Below are 18770 nucleotides of genomic sequence, written 5' to 3' on the forward strand. Positions count from 1 at the left end.
CTCAATACCTGTGCAGGTCCCCAACAGACACCCTAAACCCCAGATGAGGGAGACCTCAGGATGCCACACTCTTAAAAACCTAGTAAGCCTCTGCCATGACAGGGATAAACAATGGACCTATTCTCCATTTTGCATCATGCCCGCATTGAGAGAGTAGAGTACTGACATCTAGAACCCCTACAATTCAGAACTTTGATGTCACCCAAGTCAGTGGGGAGACTCCTAGTCACCTGCATTATGAGAAATAAACTTTGGTCCTTCTGGCCTGGACTTACACAGAGGTGTGCCTGAAAAGGGACATTGGTGGCTTGGTGTAGTCTTTCTCATAGGAGTGTTGGCAGTGCCCAGGCCTGGGGAAGGTGTCACATTACTGTGGGAAGTCTGACTCTCATCCTTGTCCCTCCTGACTGTGTGTTTAAAATGAGAGTCTGATGACCACTGTTCACCCTTCAAGGCACCTTCTTTCCAAGTCCTGCAGGCCCTGGGAGGTCCAGTCAAATCCAAAAGCTGCTACTCTGTGAAAATAAATTCGAGCAAAAATACCAGAAAGTTTGAGGGCTGTTTCATGCGAAGCATGGTGAAACCCAGTGCTCCTCCGCAGAAAACACACTTTGTTTGACCAGAACGTCCACGCCACCCACCACCAGCATTCTTAGTCCCTGGACAGTCCTCGACGCACAGGTCTAAGCTACCTCGAGGTTCAAACTCTTCTGTCCCTCTGCTGGGCAAGCTACTCCCGGATTCCTGTACCTCTTACCATTCATCATTTGGATTTCCACTCAAATGTCCCTTCCCAGCAAATCTCTCTGGTTGCTTCCTACCTTGACCCCAATCTAAATCAGATCACCCGTTTACTCTCTATAGTTCCCTACACTTTTCTTTATAATACTATGGCTTGTAGTGATGTATTTAATATCTATATCTTCAAATAGACCCTTAGCTCACCAGGCCAGAGAATATGGGAGGCTACCAATCCCCTCAGCCCCAGTGCTCAGCATCATACCTGCACAGCGTTACTGTTCAATAAACATGATAAATGAACACCTGGCCCTGCACTAACTAGCACAAGGGCCTTGGATAAACCACCTACGTATTCTTTCTGATCTTCAGCCTCATCTGCAGAATAAGCCAAGAAACAACAGTTTAGGTAACAACAGTTTCCTAAGGGTCTGCCCATGCCCCAAACCCTCCTGTAGATGAATGTATCCACCCATAGTCATTCATAGTAACTAGTGTGTTCTCAGCCAAACTTGAGAGTAAGTGAAGACCTGCTGTTCTTTAATGAAGAACACCTCTGTGCCTCTCAATTGGATACCCCATTCAGGGAACCATCCCAACCCCAGCACAATATGCTCCCTGCGAAACATGTCTTCTTATCCTGGAGGAAATAAGACCTTCTCTTCTTTCTCAGGTGCTTGTTAGTAAAGCATCTTATAAACTCATTCTCACTGAAGTGTGAGTGACTTGCCAAGGGGAGGCCTTTTCTTCATTCAGCAAACCTATTGAGTGCCTTCTTGGTAAGCAGCACTGTGAATCTGAGAAACATAATAACATTCATAAAGGACTTACTGTGAGCCAGCATTGTGGTTAAGCATGTGATATACATTCTTATTTCATCTGCAAAACCACTCTATGCCACAGGACCAGTGCAGATGAGGAGACCGAAGCCCAGAGAGGCTACGGAGCCTGCCCCAGGTTGCACAGCTAGGCAGGGGCAAGACAGGACAGGAATCCAGGTCTGTCTGTCACTCATGTCCCACAATCATAGGGCCGAGTGGTAAGCGATATGGCACAGGGGGCCTCAGAGCTGGGGCAGGGGTATCCGGAGCTGATAGTGAATCCATCAGAAAAAGTTTAGAAAGTCTAGTTACTCCTTTTCAAATACATTGTGCAAATAGGATTTTATACTTTTCTCTGGAATCTCGGATTTTAAATAGTGATGCAAAACTAAAGAACAACAGAGCAAATAAAAAACCATAAACCTAAAAGGAGATAAAACCAGAGGCCTAGCAGTTATATCATAAACATTACAATATGTTCAAGACTTTGAACATAAAATCAGCCAATAGGACTCGTGATTATTCAGAAGAAAAGTTAACTGTGAGAAATAAAGGACTTCTCCTTTGAATTTATGTGTGGTTACGGTTCCAGTTCATGAACATTTCTGTCACTACGTGGCTTAGCAGTCATGCAGATAGATATGTGCCAAGCTTGAGCTTGGTGCTGTGAATGAAAGTTGGCCAAGACACGGTCCAGATCGGTCCGCTCCCCTTTCAAAGTTCAGAGTTCACTACCAGAAGAGACCTTTAAATCACTCTTCTCAGTTTCTTTCATTATTTCAGAAAGTGTGAGCTCCATGTAATAAGCAAATTCAGAGGGAACGGACACCTAGGTCTTTACACGAGTCTGTCTTTCTTTATAGGTGTCAGCCAGAATATGGCTCCCAGCCTGAGCTCAGCAAAGGAATTATTAAGTTTCTTAGGAAAATCAGTGTTTACCATTCTGGAGACTATCGTGTTTACCTTAATCCCAAAGCCACGGAAGAATGTTGCTGGTGAAATCATACTCATAACAGGCGCTGGGAGTGGACTTGGGAGGCTCCTCGCCCTCAAATTTGCCCACCTTGGAGCTGTGCTTGTCCTCTGGGATATCAACAAGGAGGAGAACGAGGAGACGCGCAAGATGGCTCAGGACGCTGGAGCGGTAAGAGCTCATGCCTATACCTGCGACTGCAGTCAAAAGGAAGAAGTATATACAGTGGCTGATCAGGTAAGTCGTGGGTGCTTACTGTTTGCTTTGGGTAGTAAGAGCTCTACGTCAATGCTTTACATATCTCAGTCTCTTTATCTGTTTGGCTTTCCCAGTGCTGATTTGTCTGTCTTCAGCATCCCTTTAATTTAAAAAATATTAGGAAGTGGGAATTAGGATTTTTGAGTTCTCACTGTATGTAATCCACCATGCTAAGCACCCTGTGTGTATTATATCCTAATCCTATTAAGTAAGGCTCATTATGATCTGCATTTCACAGACGAGGAAACTGAGACTTGGGGCAAGTAAGTAGCTTACCTGAGAAGCAGCGCTAAAAGTAGCAAAGCCACAGCTGGGACTGGAGTTTGTTCACTCTGGAGTACCCTGCTAACCACCCTGCTATACTAACTATACTGGCCCCTATCACAGTATGAGAGGTAGGTGATAGCACCCTTCTTTGAGGATAAAGAAACTGAGGCACAGAGATATTACATAATCTGCTTAGGGTCCCAGAGTTATTGTATGAGTAAGCCAGGATTCAAATCTGCATCTAGTCTGATTTTAAATCCAGTTATTTCCACTCCACAACAATGCCTTTCATTTGAATCTCTATTTCACTGAAGTAGTCACAAGAAAATCAGAATATTTTATTCATCCTTAAGGCTCTTAACCTCAGTTGCTCCTTTGGTGATGATAGAGATGCACATATAAAGAACGCTTTCAGGAAACTGAAGCTCCAAGATGCCAGTGGTCAGTATTTTCTTAGTTCGTAGAGGCACATACTTGTCTGATGGCTGCCTCCTTTCCTGCATAAGTATTTCTCTGTCCTCACATTGGCACAAGGACTCCACACATCACTCTCCTAGGCCACTGTTTTTGTGGCTCCCAGAGTTCCCCCGTTTAATGAGAAGGGAGGAACCAGACCAGCCTGCGACAGGCAGCCCAACCATGGTGGAAAGTTCTTGCAAAGCTTTTTGGCTCTAGCTTGAATCTCTTGCTACTTCCCACCTCACTTCCTAGTGGAAAAGTTTGCAGGTAATTGACGGGTGCATTTGTTTAAGTTTGTTTAAGTTTGTCTTTATATTTTACACATCTGTTCTACCATCTCCAATCACAGGCTATCCAGAACAGTCTGGAGATCAAACCTGACCAACTAGCGTGAACTTACACTGGGACCACTCTGCAGAGTGCAGTTGTGTCTTTGCTGTAGCCGACCTCACAAATTCAGCTCTTTGTACTTGAAACACCGATCACCTGGCATATTGACTTACACTGACTACAGACAATGTCTCTGGCCACTTTAAACAATAACTAGCTCATATTCAAACACTTAACACCATCAGATACTAAGCAAGGTAATATGAGGTGCTCCATAAATAATTACTTGCCTCTTCCCCATATCCATGATTTAGTTCTGCCCAAGATGCTCAGCTTCAGAAATGGTCAAACATGGCCTATTACTAGTCCATTATTCAGCTTTCCTTACTTCTAGGTCTTGGAAAGAATTAATTATATGCTCCTCTGAATTCAGGGAAAGCATGCTACTCTCCACTCTTATAAACCCAACATTTCCACTTATTCTGGATAGAGAGGAAGGTACCAGAGACATTTTAAGAAGTATCCCATAAAGGAGTGATCAAGGTAAAAATTGTCAGAGCGGTATGACAGTATTTAATCTCCACTGAGACCCCAATAACCTTGAAAGCTTGTGTTTTTAGATCACAGCTTAGCCCTGAAAGTCCAGCTTTGATACCTGGCATCCTGGATGAGAGGTCATTTCGAATAAACACAAGACCAGACTGGAGCAATGTAATTGTCACTTATTCTTGATGTGGCATGTTGAAATGTCCTAACTATATATTTAAAGACTGTGATTCCTTAGACAAGCCAAATCAGAATTGATTTTGTTTGGTCTACATCTATTTGACTGCATTGGTTCAACAGAAAACAAAACAAAACAAAACAAGAAACCCTTATTACAGGAATACTCAGAAGTATTGCAGGTTCAGTCCAAGACAACTGCAGTAAAACAAGCCGTAAAGCAGGGCAACATCGGTTTGCTGCTGAAGAGTCTTGCCTTATTTGTCAACAATGCAATACCTGTAAAGCGCAATAAAGCAAAGCACAATGAAATGAGATATGCCTGTATTTGTAGCACCTGTGAAGATGTCTTAAGATTTATGACTGATTCCTGATGTCTAAAGTCAAACTTCAGGATTGTTTCATCTTTTAAACCGGTCGCTGGTAGAAGCAGACTTTTCCCTGTTTCCCACTCTGACAAATAAGTAGTGCCTGGGAAATTCAAATCCGCCATCTTGGGCAGTGTGCAGTTAGATGCTGACAGGCAAGGTGCTCCTACAGATGCTGTTGTCGGAGCGTGGATGTTCACAGAGACATCCCTGCCGACAGGTGGGCACAGCTTGTGTCAGTCTTCCTAGAGTTGCCATCCAGGGCTGAACAGACTGTTGCCACAGTCTTACAAGAAGAATAATGAATGCAAGGGGGGAAAAAGAAAGAAAAGAGAGCTAGTTAAAAACTGAAATCTGTTGCGTTCTCCCTTAGATGTTACCTTTGGGTCCCTTATAAAACAACACAATACCAACAAGCTTACTCTCATCCCAGGATGAGCGTTCTGTTGTGTTATCATTGGTCAGCAATAGTTAAATAGTAGTGAAATCACAGTGAAATCTGACCCCTTTCCTCCCTAATGTAGCAGAGGCTGAATTTAAAGGAAAAAAGTAGACTTTGGGTCAAGATAATCCTTAAAAAAAAAAAAAAAGGTAACCCTATATATGAAATAGATAAATAAAGAAGATTATTCACATGAAAAATCCTGTCACAAATGCTTAGTCTGGTATGTTTAAAGTATGATCCATAAAGATATAATTTTTATGTGCTGCAAAGATGCAAGCCATGGATAATAAAACCCTACGTGCCTACTTTAAAATTAAAGTCTGGTGTGTATCTTATCAAGCGTATGACAACATGCTTTATCCATATGAGAGGTGGCGGTGGAACACATGTCCCTGTTTATTTCTTAGACGTAGCTTCTAGCTTTGCCTCCCTGACTTTGCACTAGGACATCAGCCTCTAATGCTAGTGCGCTCTTCCAGCCCACTCTGCTATCCAGCTTTTAATTCTGCCTCAGGTAGGACTTACCTAGCTGTTTCTAGCCTTGACAGCCGTTCAACTTGGATGTGACTATATATTTTGGCCACTCTCCAAATAAGAGTTAGATTGTTTCCAGTGCTTTTATCTGAAAACTCTACCATGGAATGTGAGTTTTCCTTACTCTGTGTCATGCTAAATTTACCCTGGTCTAGAGATCTAATTGGCTAGTAAATACCTAATACACGTCCCCCTCATTGCTGGGACACAGGCCTTCTACAACAGCAGATGAGAAAGATGGCAGCTTTCACATGGCTTCATTAGTACATCCTCTCCTGCACAAAACTAGACCATCCATACAGGCAGATGTATGCACTTATGTACACGCATGCGTGTGTGTGCGCGCGCGCGCACACACACACACACACACACACACACGTCAGTGGTACTGCTGTGAGTCTCCTGTGCAGCACATGGCAACTGCAACCAGCGGTTCTCTCTGATTTTAGAGACAGCAGGTCCCCTGCTGTGTGATACAAATTACAGTAATGAAGTTTAAAACACAAAGAGGAGCAAAGAGACAGCACCATCTCCTATGTCAGTCCTGGAAAACCCTGTGCTCATTTCTGACTTAAGAGCCAGGATTACACACTGAAGATTTGCTGTAAGGGGAAGACTCCAATGTCACACCCAGAATTTTTATTTCTTAAATTTTATTGAGTTCTGGCCAGAGTTACAGCAGGAAACAGGGCCTACTCTGATCCTCCCTTCACAGATCTTTTGCCTAAATAGTTTGTGGGAGGGAGAAGGAAAACAGCCTGTTGATGAAAACAGGACAGGCAGGTTCTGAGCTGCATGGCATGTTTAAAGCATGGATATGAACATCACAATTCCTCCATTCGCTCCCTATTCTACCCCATCTGTATGAGTGCTAGGTCTTGATTTATATGACATGGCTATCATGGCGTATGTCCCATCACATTGATTAAAATTATATGCTACTTAGAGCATAGAACAAAGTTACTAATCACTGAGCATAAGAATAGCTCTAACTGTAGAAGTAAAGCAATATTGGATGTTGGAACCATCATAAGAAGAGTGGAAGAAATGAGAAGAAGAGCATCAATCAGACTTGGATCTCTGATGCGCTGTAAGCTCAGCAAAGGAAATAAAACATTCTTGTTTTCAGACTGCATAAACTCAATCTGAGTTAACAAGGAAAAGAGGCATATAAAACTGGGGGGAAATTAAACCTGGATCATATAAGGAATGACTACATTCGTGGTGTTGCTCTTGTTACTCAATTCAGGTTAAAAGGGAAGTTGGTGATGTTTCCATCCTAATCAATAATGCCGGCATCGTAACAGGCAAAAAGTTCCTCGACTGCCCAGATGAGCTGATGGAAAAGTCTTTCGATGTGAATTTCAAAGCACATTTATGGGTAATTATTTTTTTTTCTCATAATAAATATGAAGCTACTCTGACATTTCAAAGTACCTTCCTCTTGTTCTCTTACAATGTTATTAGCCTCTAAATAAAGCACAGACTTCTCAGGTTTAGAGTTGCCCTGGTCTACCCAGTCATCCCCTCCTGTTCCAACATTACCCACACCTCCCAGAGCCTCTGTTCAGGGAATCCTATAAAGACACACTGTCCTCACGGTGGTACTACCCTTCTTGTTTGGTAGACACTATCCTACATACCTCAGGTATAATCCTTAAAACAGTTCAGCAAGATAAGGGATCACAGAAGTTGAAAGAATTGCCCAAGTCTACATAGCAAGTGACAGCACTTAGACATGGCCAGGGTGACCGTATCATTTGACTAAGCTGGAACTTTGGTTAAGTGAAAGGGATGTTATTAATAGAATAAGAAAGCATTAATCAGCTCTGCTCTGGGCAAAACGAAACATCCAGTCACCTGACCAAGGAGAGGAGGGTTTCAACCAGTAGCCCTGGTGACAACGTGCTGTGGACATTAAGGGACATGGCCCCTGACTTCCAAGGTGTTCTGCCCACTTTCAGAAGTTGCATTTTCCTGGCAGTTGCTTAGACCAGTCACATCAGGCCTCCCCACACATTGCATATTCCCTCAATCTTCCTCTCCCAGCTCTTGAGCCCATTTGGTTCCTGTCCTGCTCACAGCGCATCCTTTCCTGGGCCAGCTGTCTCCTTGTGGGAGGGAGTACGTATTTGCTGGAGATTTCTGAGATCCCCTCCATTCTGCTCACACCTTTCCACGTGGACTCCCCGCCCAACTCTCCTTTGGCAGTCTTCAAATATTACTTGGAATTTGAAGGCCTTCTGTCCCCTAGTTTCACCAAACCTACAATGGTGCTGGTGGTATTCTTGATGTTCTCTTTAGTTTTCAGAAGGATGGAAAATTCAGAACTAAGTGGCCACCATGTTCTTTCAGGAACTGCTGCAAATGATTTCTGTTGTCTTGTCCCAAATTCCCCTCTCTTTCATTAGAATGAAGTTAGACTATGTGGTCAGAATGCAGATAGAGATACAATCTCCTTAAAAGTCTCCACTCCTGTGGTTTTCATGCTCTTTTGTCACCTGTCTGCTTTCTCTGGTCTCTTCCACGATCTCCTCTCTCTTTTCTTTCTCTCTCTCTTCTTCTAGTTCCCAAAATGCGGCCCCTGCCTTCCCCTCATGTGCTGTCACTCTGTACACTCTTGCTGTGCAAGTCCGAGTACGCTCGTGAGTGCCTGCACAGAGTAAGGCACTTAATTGCAAGAGGGTCAGAGAACACATTGTGACCAGGCTCCCAAGGCACGTGCCTCCAAGGAGAAGCACAGCAATGCATCACAGACCATCTGAACTCAGGGTGCTTTTCATTTGCTGTGTGCTTTGCTTGTTTTGATATTCCACCTCTCTCTACATATTAGTTTCTCTTTGAAACTCATTGTGATATAGACAAAGGTTGTTTGACCTTTATAAGAGATCCCTTTTCTCATATTTATCCCTATTAGAAAATAAATATGAAATACAAATATATGACATATAAACATGCAGTGATTCATATTTGGTTAATTATTTCTTTGTTACAGAATACATCTCCCAAAGCTCATTGCTTTTCATTTACCTTCTTTCTCCAGGTCCCACATCAAAGGTGAAGGTATTCCGTAGTCCACAGACACAGCATATATCCCCTTTCAAACAGATAGTCTCTTTTATGACATGGAATAAAAATAAGAAACCATTATTCAAAGAAGTAGAGATAAATTTAAAAACAGAGCAATAGTTTCAAAGTGAAGCCAACAGCAGCATGTCCTCTGAACAATGTTCAGAAAAATCTGAAATTCAAGTATGAGCCAAGGGCGTGGGAGAGGCAATTTAAATCTAAATAATCATATCCTTTCCTCTCTGGATTGTGGCTGCCACGGCTAAGATTTTCCTTTATTGCTTCAATTATTGTCTTAATACTGTGTTTTTAAAAGGCAAATACGAGCAAAATGTAAGTCTGAATAAATAATTTTAATAATATTGGAATTGCCATCAGAAAAATACTGGTTTCATAGGTTAAACAAGTTAAGATGGTTATTTTCCAGATGTTTAAGTTTTTAAAATGCCTTCAGGTATTTTTTATGAGTTTAAAAAGTGGTTTTTAATTATTATAATGACCATATAAACATCAGAAAAAGTATAAAATGTGGTATGAAATGTTAAAATGTTTACTTTGCTCTTCTTAGACTTATAAAGCCTTTCTACCTGCTATGATCGCTAATGACCATGGACACTTAGTTTGCATTTCAAGTTCAGCTGGATTAATTGGAGTAAATGGGCTGGCAGGTAAGAGAAATGGAATACTTCACACTTGCACAATTTTTCTAATTTTAACTTATGTAATACCTCTGAGTAATGAGCATTGACTTGATGCATTAATAATAAAAGAAATAAATTCAGAAATATATTCAATAAGGGAAGTGGTTGAGAACTTCACTGTGCACCAAAACTGCCCATCAGATATACTTACTCGAAACTGAACTGTATGCACTTTGGAATCATTAGGTCTTATGCAATCCCTTGGGTTTAAAAAAAGAAAAAGAGACCTTGCTGATAAATGTTTTTACACAAGTGATTAACATAGTTACCAACCCCCCAAATTCACCTGGCATGATTGTCAGAAGGGTAAGGAAGACCACTCTGCCTTCTGAAGTTTCCATTCAGTGGTCTCCCCCTGCTGTCAGTTTGGAGGAAATTTCTCGACCCCAAGAAACCTACACCTCACCCCTTTGCTTTTCCACTGGTTGGAAGACCTGCAGGAAGTGGGTGTCATTTCAATCTCCTGTGCAACTGACTTGACATTAGCATGGGGAGAGGACAAAGAGATGCATCAAGATCCTTGGTGCTGGCGGCCCGACTCGGGAACTGGCTCTAAGAGGAGCCAAAATCTTGTCTTTCCCTACCAGGCATCCCCTGGAGCACGTCCCCTGCACTGGCTTACACAGATCCCTGGGACTCATGCATCAGAAACCCTAGCTGTGACACTTGGACAACATTGGCCAGTTTGCTGATTGGGCACTTCCTAATGCTTCTCAGCTGAGCAGCACAGTTCACGATTCACAACCCTAGTCTAAGCACAGTCCATTTCGGATAGGTTTTTCAGAACCACCAGTCACCCAAAATATGATTAGCCTATCTCCTTGTACCCTGGACTTCCTTTCCTCTATCCTTCTTAGAATTAATTCATCAAGTATTATTACCCCTCTCATCTGTCTGATAAATCATGGAACTTTGGAATAAAACATGTGTACTTATAGCTCCTGTTAATCCTTTTCCTGACACAGTAGACTCTCCCCCACCCCCAGCTCACCTTAGAAACAAGTGTAAGCCTTTGGTAATTCCCACAATGTGGATCTTGGCTCCCCTGCATCAGAAACACCCGAGGGTGCTTTTTGGGATGCAGATTTCCTGGTCCTGGGCCATATCTGCTCATCCTAATCTCGGGGGTTGAGGGGCTCAGGAGCTGCATTTATACCAAATGACACAGGATCCCAGAAGCTGCTCAGGACTCCTCCCCTCCCTGCCTCTATCATCTTACCCGCTGTCTGGGCAGCAGCAGGGCCTGATAGCCCCACACCTGGCACCTGTAGCCCAGTTCTTGCCAGTTGTAGTAGCTGCCTCTCTGTTGAGACAGAGCAAGTAAGTATACCTCTTTTGACTGTGAGAGCAAAGGCAAGTAGAAGTCCACCGAAACGCTTGTCCTACTCCAAACTCTTCAGCAAATTGAATATTCAGATGTTTACTTGAAGTGAGTGTGATTGAAGACAAAAAGTTCAAAGCTGACATAAATGCCACTTTCTGCATTTTTCAAGATATTTAAGAAGTTGAGGTTGAAGCTACAGAATCCTTTGTTTTTCTTCTGGAAGTAGAAAAAAGAGCAATAGTTGGAAGAAAACTTGATCTGAGTATCATGATCCACACTGCCCTCTCTTGCCTCTACTCCTGAACATCACTTATTGTTTCATTTCCTCTTTTTTGTGTTTTCCTGCCCCTATTGGGTTGAAGTTCTTTGAGACAGGGACTGGACACACACCTAATGCCCTCTTAACAGCTAGCACAGTGTCTGGTCCATTAATGTCCGTTAACGTCGGTGTAGTCTAGCAGTGTGACCTACAGGACGTTTCCCACAGCGCTGCTTCTCCTAACGTCTGCGTGGTTGTTGTCAACTGACCTTTATGTGACTGACCTTTCCAATCACTCCTCACTTCCTCCCGGAGGAGTAGACCAAGATCATACAAAAGAAGAACTCTGAAATTGTCGTCCCTCTCTGTTGGTATTAGTGTTACAAGGAAACCTTCATGTAATACCCTTTTTGAAACTTCAGAATATACATTCGTGTTGTTTGTCTTTTTCAGATTATTGTGCAAGTAAATTTGCAGCTTTTGGATTTGCTGAATCTGTATTTGTAGAAACATTTGTCCAGAAAAAAAGGGGGATCAAAACCACCATTGTGTGCCCGTTTTTTATAAAAACTGGAATGTTTGAAGGTTGTACTACCAGGTAAGTATGTTCTTTGATTTCAAAGGAGCTACATTTTTTTAAATGATTGGGCATCTATTATATTTTGTTCTATCTGTTTTTTTAAAGTTGTTTAAAAGGACGTTTTTCTAGGATTTAGCATGATTTATAAATGATTTCAGAATTTCTTCTTTACTCAAATGTGTTTATGTTTAAGATATTGAGTGTAATGGGAATGGTTTACAAAGACTGTGTCCCACTGATCCCCACCCTGCAGCCTGGTCTGCTCCTCCGGCTCCTCGTAATATTCCTTTTCTGCCACCCAGTTTCTTTCTCCCCTCATCCCGGATCCCACAGAAGAACTGGAAATCATTGAAGGGACACAAGTGCCCAATTCTACAGGACATGGAGATGGCAGTCAGTCAGTTTTGAAAGACTTGCTTTACAATATTTAGACCATTTGTTTATATTGTTTCACATAAATATGCATATTGTAACGTCAGTGTATCCATTAGAGTCATCATTTTCCATTTTAAATTCTAGTTATTACTATGTTGATAATAAGGGAATAAATATAGAAATAGATCAAATCTGGAAGGGGACGAAGCAAATGGATGATAATGTCTTACAACATCTTTTATTCCTAATTTGTAAGAACTGTTTTTATTAATGTCTTAATTTTTTTTTAACCTCCTAGTTGTCCTTCTCTGTTACCAATTCTGGAACCAGAATATGCAGTCAGAAAAATAGTTGATGCTATCCTACAAGAAAAATTGTACCTGTATATGCCAAGGTTTATATACATCATGGTGTTTTTAAAAAGGTAACAATATCAGCTTCTATTATTTCTCTAATGTGCCAATTGACAACTTATTCCAAATCCTAGGAGAAGCCAAAACAAATATCTGATAAGTGAATGAATTTTGATCCCTTCCTTGTGCCCACCTGCTGACACAATCTCAAATTTGCATAGTTGCAGTGCCTCCCAGGGGCCTGCAAAATGGAGTTGGTTCCTTCTAGCCATCTTAGTATTTTGGGCATTATTGTCCAAAATTAGTGGATTTACTGAATGACCTGTGGACAAATGGAAATGATTTTTTTTTTTTTAGGAGGGTGCTTTTTCATGTGCTCAGCATAGAATAATCACTGTTAGAATAGCTATTGTGTCCATGCTTCCTTGAGTACAGGGCCAGACAGCAAGCTAAATATTTCAGGAATTTGAGGAATGGGTAAAACTTGCAACGGAGGATAAACTTGAGCTATAAGATGGTTAAAGAACTTGGGGTGGGGAAACTGAAAAGGTTTCCCTTTGAAAAACAAAGAGAGCATCTTCGCCCATCCCTCTCTGGTCTCTGTTGGGTTTCTATGCAGAGACACGTCAGCTGCTGTTTATGAACATTTGACCCAGTTACTGGAGTGGCAATGCCAAATTGCTGAAGCACCTGCCAATTCCCACTGTCTCAGTTCATTTTCTAGACTGTAACAGGTCATCTAGTTATACTTCCCACTCATATGGGTTTCTGCTTTGCAAGGAAGCACATTCCATTATTGAACCACTCCCCTCTGCTGAGTTGAAATCTGTCTTGTTTTAACTTCCATTGGTTCTAGCTTTGCCTTCTAGCACTGCGAGTAATTTCATTCCCCTTGACAACAAAAATTCTTCAGTTTGAATATAGATCTCATGCCTCATGTCCACAGCATGGCTAGAAGCCATTGCCTTTCCTGCATAAGCAAATGTCCTTTCTCTTTACCTAGTTGTATCTATTTTGTGCAATGAACCAAGAGCATTCTTACATCCCTTCACTTTGCCGGGCTTCACCTAGCACAGGAATGCTGATTGATACAGCTGACTGAGGCCATGTGGGGCAGGGCAAAGGGTTTCTGACAAAGAGTTTGAAATCTAGGGTTTTAATCCTGCTGTTTACTAATTCTGTGACTCTGAGCATGACCTGTTTTCTTTGTGCCCAATTTCCTCATTTGCAATGTAGAAGTCAATGCTTGTTACAGTTTGTAAATGAGTGAATGTAATGCACTGTTTCTTGGGTAGTGTGTGTTCATAGTACAGTGGCAACTCTTGCCTAACAGTGGTTTATAGGATAGGAATGCCAATTGTAAAAAACATGAGATATAATTTTTCTAATTTTTAAATTATTTGTAGCAATTGTATTTACTGTTATAGGATATTAGTTCTGGGCCCCAGACAGGGTAAGATCTACATAGTTCCTAAGAAGGTTTTGGAAACATGAAGAAGTTCAGTGACGGGGAGCACAAAACACTCTCCTTCAGATATTCACTCAGCAAACATTAGAGAGTCCCAAGTGTGTGCCATGCATTGCTGACCATCCTAGGATCAGGGTTTATAGTAAAGAACAAGCAAGACAAGAGTTCCTGCCCTCATGGAAATTACCTTCCTGAGGGGCAGGGGGCAGGGAACAAACAAACAAAAAATAATAATAAAGTAAAAGAAAAGTTATCCTAAGTGGTCATAAGTGCTACAAAGAAATGTAAAGCAGAAAAAAGGAAATCCCAGAGTGAGAAGTAGAGGAGGGGTGCAAGTTGAAATTTAGTTTTCAGTATGGTGATCAGGGGAGGTCTCATGGAGAAGGTCATATTTATGAGAGACCTGAAGCTGGGGAGGGCAGAAACCACCTGGATATCTTGGGGTGCCCTAGAAGGGCAGCGAACACGGGGTCCTTTTCTTTACCCCACCCTTAGGACAAGTCTCAGGTTTATTTGCCTGCTCTGTTTACTATGTCTCCTTACTCTACACCATGAACGTCAGGATCAAAGGGTTCAGAGTGCTCTGTCGGGAGGGGTAACTGGGGGTGAAGAAGATGAACAGTTTTAGTTGGATCTTGCCAAAGACCTGAAGAGCTACTGCATCTAATCCTTACAGTAGTCCCAGAAAGAAAGATTGATGACCGCATTTTACACTGGAAGAAACTGACACTCACGAGCTAATTAACTTGCGTGAGATGACATTGTAAATGACAGAGCTAGGCTTTAAGCCAGGCTCATCCAACTCCACAAGACTTCCCTGCTTCCTATTAGTCATTACATAGTGGTGTAGTGAAGCTTTGGAAAAGGACATGAGAAGTGAGTTGAGTGACATAAATAAAGCAAGGAGGGATATAGAGACCCTGGGCCAGTGTCCTCCCACATAGGGGACGAGCCCCGCTGACCCTGAGACATGCACGTTAGTGTGTGCATGTGTGAATGACTTCATCTGCAACAAGTCGGTGACAGTGCTTTTCAGCTGAGCTGGTAAAGATGCTTTCATGAATGATAACCAAGGAAGTTGACTCTTCTGTTCTCTTTAGTGTCCTGCCCCTCAAGATGGCACTGCTCTTGGCTGAATATATGGGTACCTTCAAGGTAATGGATGGCTTCGTTGGCCAAAAGAAGAAGAGCTAAAGACCAACTCTATGGTTGATTTCATCTGCTACCCAACGTTGTATACTGCTTATTTTAAGGAAAAGGATTTTTGTCTGATAGAATATATCTGGAGACTACAAGTACCTTCTTATTCTGCTATCTGGATTAGTATTTTCAATCAATACTTTTGAAAATTATGTTGCTGTCTGATTTTTGTTGAGTTGTTGTTGTTTTTTTAATTAATAAAAGCAGCCCGTTTTTATCATCTCTGCTTGCAACAGAGTTGAGAGAGACAGAATCTTCTCTCATGATCTGCCTTTTGCTCTGGTCACTGGGAAGGTGGCTGAAATGGAGCAGTTAGCTGTGCTGGAGCCTGCACTGGGGAGTGGGGGTGGGGGGAGGGGCGGGACGGCTGAAGAACTGGATGCCTGTTCAGCTGGAATGCCCTCCTTCCAGAGGACACAGAGCTCTGGATTTCCTACCACCTTGCTCTCAGCCTTGACCTTTTTGAACCTCTGCCACCTGGCATAGAAAAGGCCAGCCTCACAAGCCCTTCTTTCCAATGCAACCACATAAATGCTTACTTCTACATGCCCTGGATACTACAGACTAAGTGCCAATCCAGCTGCAGGTACATCAGGGGCCACTGTGTCAGGGATCCTTCCTGTCTATTCCAGAATGATCCTAGTAGGCAGTGACCCGAGAACAAACTCGAAATAGGATCACATTTTTTTCCTAGAAGAGATCAAAGAATGGTGGCTTCTTACTCTGAAAATGACGTTCTGCTGAATTAGATGAACTGCTGTCTATTAATCCAGAAAATGTTCATGTGGTTAATTTCAAGTGTTATATTAGTATTTCAAGTTGGGATTTATGTTGAGGTGTTTTTCCACAGGATGGGCAATTTTATTCATTTGTATTCATCAGTGCTGCCTTCATTTCAGATCGATTGTATTCTTACAGTTTAATCAACTGGCCAACCTCTTTCATGCTTTGGAGATTGACCATAAAAGAAAGATTAAGGAAAATGTGTTAATTACCATCCCCTGGAACTCCTTCCCAGGCCAGAGGGGCCACCTGCCTTGCAAAAAAAAACAGCATTGTTTGTCTCTTACCTTCTTTTGTGTGGTGAGCAGAAAGGGAAGAGAGGTACCTTGGAAGACACTGTGAGAGTCAGAACAAAAGGATTTTAATATGTTGGAGGTAAGTTGCTCTTAGAAGAGCAACAGGAAGTGGTATCTGGAATCCACTGTGGACTGATTTATACTGAGCTGTCTGCATGATTCTGACAACTCTGCCCCTGTATTTCCTTTCCATTCAGAAAGCCTTTTCTAAAAATTTATGATAAAAACGATAGCTAATATTTATTGTGCCTGGCACGAAGCTAAGCACTTTACACACATTATTTCATTAAACAAGAATATTACATCATTCCTCAACGAATAATAAAGCTATTTGGTGTATGCCAAAGAATAAAGTGTGCTTTATTTCACTAGAGTGACATCCTACTCAACTGTAGATGTGTACTGAGAGGATCAAAAGGCCCTCTTAGACTAACCAACTGATGTTCCAAATCCTTGGTTAACAAGGTTAATTAAGAGAGAGGCACAATATTGCTCCTATATTGCAATTCAAAAAGCGTATATTCTAGGGGCCTGTCTATTTAGTTGAAGAATAAAGAAGAGGCTCTCAGAGGATTTAGTAGAACAAAGGTCTGGGGTGTAGTGGGCATCCACCACATCATAACAGCATTAACAGCAATTATTTCTAATTGGAGACCATCTTGGCTGGACTACTACAAAGGCCTGAAATTCCATTGTGGTTTTACAGTACCCATAAAATTGTATAAACAAATTCAGATTTACTTGAAGTACTCATATGAGAAGAGACCACATGTAAATTAGAGGATTCTAGAGGGTAATAAATAACAAGGTGATTTAATACCACTGGGGAGCAAATGTTCTCAGCATGTGTTTTATGCAAGTTTCCATCTGAAATTTAACCCTAATGACACCATGATCAAGACCCCAATACCTAACCAAGCCTTAAGAAATACAAGGCTAAAGGACAAGGGCTGTGTGCCAGGATCAGGCACTCTACCCTCTGGGATGACATCCTGTAGCGTCCTGTAGTCACCTTGCTGCTCAAGAACTAAGAAGAATTCTTGGTATTAGAAGGAGTCTGGCTGGGTAAAAATGGGTAACCATGCTCTTCCTTGGTTGGTTGGTTTTTAAATTGTGATGCTATTACAGCTCGGGCTGCCATTACCACACACTGGGTGGCTTAAACAACAGAAATTTATCTTCTCACAGTTCTGGTGGAAGGAAGTCCAAGAGCAAGGTGCCAGCTGATTCAGTTTCTGGCGAGAGCTCTCTTCCTGGCTTGCAGATGGCCCTCTTCTCACTGTGTCTTCACATGGCCTTTTCTCCCTGGATGGGCATAGACAGGTCTGGCTCTTGCAAATAAAATCATTTAGAATCTTGCAGGTAGATTGAATTAGAGACATCTAAAAAAAAAATACAAAACTAATTCCAACCTCTGAGAGTCAGCACTTGAGAAAAACAATGACAGAATTTGGGCTACCAAACAAGCTGATGTGAGGCAAGATGTCCCATGCAGCATGGCTGTGTGAAGAAATAATATGGTGGTCTAGACACCTTCAACATTTCTAGTCTAGTGGCCTATTTTGGGTTTATCCAAAGATCCCCACTCACTTTCCTTCTAAGTTGCTGAATAGTTGCCCTTTGCTGTCAGTGAACAGGCTACAACGGTGCCATTGAGGAGAGCCTGTGGTTTTGATTCCCTTTTGGGTTTTTTTTTCATAAGCTTGGTATCAAATTGGAAACCAATAACAAGTGCACCAGTCATTGGCGTTAGTCCCTTGGGGAAGGCTGCTTGTAGGTGGTGACAGCAAAAGCTCTGTCACCTGTTTCTGTGCACTAGATGTGCACCTGGCTATCCTTACTGTAGGTCAGCTCTAACCGAAGCAGTGACGAGAGAGGTAAAACAGCTTAGCTTAGCGTCATCATTTATTGCTTCAAGGCCTAACTAAGATTTCATTGGTTTGCCTCACGTTGGTCTTTATCATTGCGTTTTACAAAGGCTGCCGCTGAAATCACACTGACCCTCCACATGAAGCCAGGTAGAGCTGTCACCCCTTGGCTCCACTTCCTCTTGCTCATGGGGCCTTTCAGACCTTCTTTCTTCTCAAGCCCACCACAGTCCCGTCATCTACTCTTTCCCAAGGGTAACCTTCTCTCCTACCTCACCAAGACAAGTGAAGGTAAAAAGTATAAACTGCCTCAGTTCCCCAAACCAATACCTTCAAAGGCATTTATTTCTGCTTCCACCTCCCTTCTTTTTCTCAGCCTCAGAGGAAGCAGTGAACCTGCTCAGGTTGGTCCTGTGCCCTTCACTTAGGACGTTCCAGGGCCCCTCAGAGGTCCCCTCTCCCAAATCTCAACCTCTCCACCACAAGCTGTCCTATAAGCATACTGAAGACCATGTGAAACTTAAAACTAATAAAAGTAAAAAAACTTGACAAAATTCCCCATGCCTCCCTGGCAGTAA

General features: G+C 42.2%; 1 protein-coding gene across 1 annotated transcript in view; it reads left to right on the top strand.

Annotated features, from left to right (window-relative positions):
• The window catches only part of LOC109394445 (epidermal retinol dehydrogenase 2-like), a 31935-nt gene extending 16357 nt beyond the window's left edge, over positions 1-15578 (top strand). The window contains exons 2-7 of the mRNA XM_019664523.1: positions 2423-2769; positions 7166-7297; positions 9554-9653; positions 11723-11867; positions 12523-12648; positions 15146-15578. Coding sequence (XP_019520068.1) covers positions 2437-2769; positions 7166-7297; positions 9554-9653; positions 11723-11867; positions 12523-12648; positions 15146-15239 — 930 coding nt within the window. The 5' untranslated portion in view covers positions 2423-2436 and the 3' untranslated portion in view covers positions 15240-15578. The remainder of the gene's footprint in view (positions 1-2422; positions 2770-7165; positions 7298-9553; positions 9654-11722; positions 11868-12522; positions 12649-15145) is intronic.
• The last annotated feature ends 3192 nt before the right edge of the window (positions 15579-18770 follow it).

Source organism: Hipposideros armiger, unplaced genomic scaffold, assembly GCF_001890085.2.
Source record: "Hipposideros armiger isolate ML-2016 unplaced genomic scaffold, ASM189008v1 scaffold_425, whole genome shotgun sequence".
Classification (NCBI taxonomy): Eukaryota; Metazoa; Chordata; class Mammalia; order Chiroptera; family Hipposideridae; genus Hipposideros; species Hipposideros armiger.